The 3,540-nt window shown below is 57.9% G+C and overlaps 1 protein-coding gene across 1 annotated transcript; it reads left to right on the top strand.

Annotated features, from left to right (window-relative positions):
- The first annotated feature begins 1,199 nt into the window (after positions 1-1,199).
- POLD4 (DNA polymerase delta 4, accessory subunit) lies at positions 1,200-3,008 on the top strand. Its single transcript, XM_045486027.1, has 4 exons — positions 1,200-1,507; positions 1,759-1,848; positions 2,028-2,139; positions 2,508-3,008. The coding sequence occupies exons 1-4, from the start codon at positions 1,411-1,413 to the stop codon at positions 2,530-2,532; spliced, it is 324 nt and encodes a 107-aa protein (XP_045341983.1). The 5' UTR covers positions 1,200-1,410; the 3' UTR covers positions 2,533-3,008.
- The last annotated feature ends 532 nt before the right edge of the window (positions 3,009-3,540 follow it).

Raw genomic sequence — 3,540 nt, 5'->3', positions numbered from 1 at the left:
GTGCTAAGGCAGCCCTGTGGTCCAACTCATCTCTGACCCACCCTCTCCCCTATCCTTGTTAGGAACTTTATCCCCGCGCTGACAACTTGTGCGTCCTGTTTGCCTCCGCTATTAGCCTCTGAGCTCCTGGGAGGGACTTGTGCGTCCTGTTTGCCTCCGCTATTAGCCTCTGAGCTCCTGGGAGGGCATGGCCTGTGGTTTAACCGGGGCCCCACAATGCTGTGACTATCAGCACTTCCTACTTTCAAGAACCATTTTATGGGGCGCCTGGCTGGCTCAGTCAGTGGGGCATGTGACTCTTGATCTCAGAGTCATGAGTTCAAGCCCCATGCTGGGGGTAGATATTACTTAAAAAAATAAAACCTTAAAAAAAAAAAAAGAATCATTTTACATCTATTTTAGTTGAGCGAATATGTGGGGAAATGCTGAGAACAGTACTTGGCATACTGTAAGCGCCATATAAGTGTTTGGTTTAGTGTGGGTATTTTCTGCTCATACTGTCATATTAGTGAGATGGCAGATTTTACTGACGAAAAACTAGGGATACCAATACACTCTGGCCTCCTGCTCAGTGTGGAATCTTCCTGACTGGTAGGGTGGGCATGGGGCAGGCTGCAGGACTCCGGGAGAGTTGACAAGGCCAACGCTTGCCTGGACTAAGAGTGGGCAGGGTCTTTGGGCACAGACTGTGAGAAAGGAGCTTTGGAACCCATGGGCTTTTCCAGCCAGTTCTCCTGGGGCCAGTGGGGGTGGGATGGGAGCAGGGAGGGGGCTGGATTAGCCCAAACTCTCATCGGACCTCCAGACCTGCCCCCACTGAGCTCCGCGGGACAAGGGGTGGGAGCGGAGGCTCCAGCTGGACTCTGGGGAGTTACCAACCGGCCACGGGGATTAGTGAGGCTGAAAAGAACATTTGCCTAGGAAGGGCAAACGGGAAGTGAGAGGCTAAGGATAACGCTCTATTAAGTCCCCCGAGACCCACTGCAGACCAATGGGGCGGAGGGGGGGCAGGAGGAGGTGGTGCCGTCTGGGGCATCTTGACAGGTCTCCCACCCCAGCCTCGCCCCTTCTCCCCCAGAACACAGCTGCAGCAGCTGCCCCGCCCCCTCTGCCTGCGCCGCCTGCCATTGGCTGAAGCCGGGCCCCGCCCCGCAGAGGTGGCCAGCCATTGGTTTAGGTCTTTAATGTTTGCGTGCTTGTGGGGGTGGGGGACAGGCGTCATTCCCTGGAACCAGCGGACTTCCTCTCGGCTAGTCTGGGTCACCGTGTCTGCCTGTCGCTGGCCCCAGGCTCGCTCTCTGGCCTCAGCCCTCTCTCACTCTCTCTCTCTCAGCAGCTGTCTCTCTCGTGCCCGCTGGCCTGTCTCCTTCCTCGCAGTCGCCTCCTTCTTTGCCTGCCTGGGTGGCCGCCATGGGCCGGAAGCGGCTCATCACTGACTCCTACCCTGTAGTGAAGAGGAGGGAGGGCCCCGCTGGGCACAGCAAGGGGGAGCTGGCGCCAGAGCTAGGTCTCTAAAGATTGGGGGACGGGAGCAGTGGACACCACCGAGGGGCATGAGAGGACGTGGGTGGACGCGGGCAATGGCAGGGGAAGTGAAGTATGTCCTCTACTTCCTGGTCCGGGCCTGGCAACGGCCGGCAGAGGCCAAGGGGTGGCGAGGGCCGGGGAGCAGTGGGACAGCTGTGAAGCGAGCAGCAGGGGGCTGGCCTTGCAGGGCATAGGCCCCGGGCAGGCCTGAGAAGCAGCATGTCATTGCAGGGGAAGAGCCCCAGCCTCTGAGCGTGGATGAAGCAGAGCTGGAGCTGCTGAGGCAGTTTGATCTGGCCTGGCAATATGGGCCCTGCACAGGTGAGAACCCCCTCAGGCCCCAGGAGCACATCCTGGAGACAGTCCTGTCATCCACACATCCCCGAAGCAAGCCAAGCCCCTGCCTGGGTCTACTGAGACTGGGGGGTGTGGAGGTCCCAACACACCCCTCCACACACGTTCTCTAGCCTGGACTCAGTGTCTTCTTCCCACCCTGGCAGGGATCACACGGCTGCAGCGCTGGCATCGGGCCGAGCAGATGGGCTTGGAGCCCCCACGAGAAGTGCGCCAGGTGCTGCAGACCCACCCTGGAGATCCCCGCGTCCAGTACAGGTCAGAGACAGGCCAGGGAGGGCTTTCAGGGGGGCCAGGGTTTTCGTCAGGCACCAGCAGCCGGCTGGCCCCAGGTGGGGGCTGCCCTGACCTGAGGAAGAAATGGGTGAAGGCTCTTGGGCTTTGCTGAACGGGCGAGAAGGCTCTACAGGGTGCCTGGCTCAGGAAGGCAGAAGATGGCTTTAATACTTCTTAGCTCTGAGCTAATGGTGGGGGAAGAGTGCACCCAGGGCCCAAGGGACTTTCTATTTAGTACAGAGGGGTTGGCCAAGGACTATAGGCCATGGCCAAGAATTGGGGCTGGTGAAATCAGATCAAGGACTTAACTGACTCGCTCTGATTTTTCCCTCCCCCCTCCCCTTGCACAGCCTCTGGCATGTCTATCCCCTTTGAGGCACCGCCCAAGGCCTCCTGCCTGCGATCCCAGGACCTCAGGACACAAGCGGGAGCCAGTTTGCTGCCCCCTTGGCTCAGTTCTGCCATGAGAGTGTTTGGCTGTGAAGAGTGTGAAGAGGAAAGAGGCTGAATCTGGAGGTCTCTGAGGCTCAGCCTTCCATCTAACCAGCAGGCTCCTGGAGCCCCCTCTGGGAGCCAACACAGCTGAAGTTTGCACTTCCTACATGGAGAGTGGTCTCTGAGGACCAGGACCTGACCATGACCCTTCAGATGCCTGCTACACACCTCCCTGACCTAAATGCTGTGGTCTGGGGAATAGCGTGGCAGAGGGGCACAGCCTTGGACAAAGCCAGACTCAGGCAGGTGTCTAAGAGGCAAAGACACACTCCCCACTTAAGGCTGGGAATCCGAGGGCAGGACTGGCAAGGGGTTCATTAATGCTTATCAATAAAGAACAGAGTCTGGAAGCTTGACCTCCAGTGCCTCAATGTGGCCCTGTTTGGGCTGGCAGCAATCAGCAAGTTGATAGGTGGGAAAGAGCCGGCACCGTGCTTTCCCTCTGTTGTCCCATCCTAGATCTGAGATGGAAGAAAGACGCCTTAATAGATGGTGGGACAAGTCCTCATTAGAGCTGAGCAACCTCTGGCGCCCCCTGGTGGTGTACAGGGAAACTACTCCTTAGTCACCTTCAAAGAGTTGCCTCTTTCTACCTGACCTGCCATCGAGCCTGTCCAGTGTAGCCCACCTCACAAAAATGGGTCCTTTGTCAGAGGGGACTCCATAGGCCCACGCATCATAAAGCCCAGACCTACGCATTCTTAGCAAGCACCTCTGCTTCCCCACACTGGGGCCACCTGGATCCGAAGTATACTTGGGGAAGTCCAGCCTGCAGGTCCTGCTTGGAAATGGGCATCATCTGATGGGCTTTGATGGGGAACTGGGTGGAGCAGAAACAACGCTTAGGGGACCTTGGGATGGCATGGAGTCAGTACTCCTCATACTGTG

This window comes from Leopardus geoffroyi, chromosome D1 (assembly GCF_018350155.1).
Source record: "Leopardus geoffroyi isolate Oge1 chromosome D1, O.geoffroyi_Oge1_pat1.0, whole genome shotgun sequence".
NCBI lineage: Eukaryota > Metazoa > Chordata > Mammalia > Carnivora > Felidae > Leopardus > Leopardus geoffroyi.
Note: the sequence above shows the minus strand (reverse complement) of the source record. Positions and strands in the feature narration are given on the sequence as shown.

Bases quoted from the DNA above. Each gene is read 5' to 3' on its own strand.
- POLD4 (XM_045486027.1), top strand. From the start codon at position 1,411: ATGGGCCGGAAGCGGCTCATCACTGACTCCTACCCTGTAGTGAAGAGG. The intron at 1,508-1,758 runs GTCTCTAAAGAT...ATGTCATTGCAG, and splicing joins GGAGCTGGCGCCAGAGCTAG to GGGAAGAGCCCCAGCCTCTG. The intron at 2,140-2,507 runs GTCAGAGACAGG...CCCCTTGCACAG, and splicing joins GATCCCCGCGTCCAGTACAG to CCTCTGGCATGTCTATCCCC.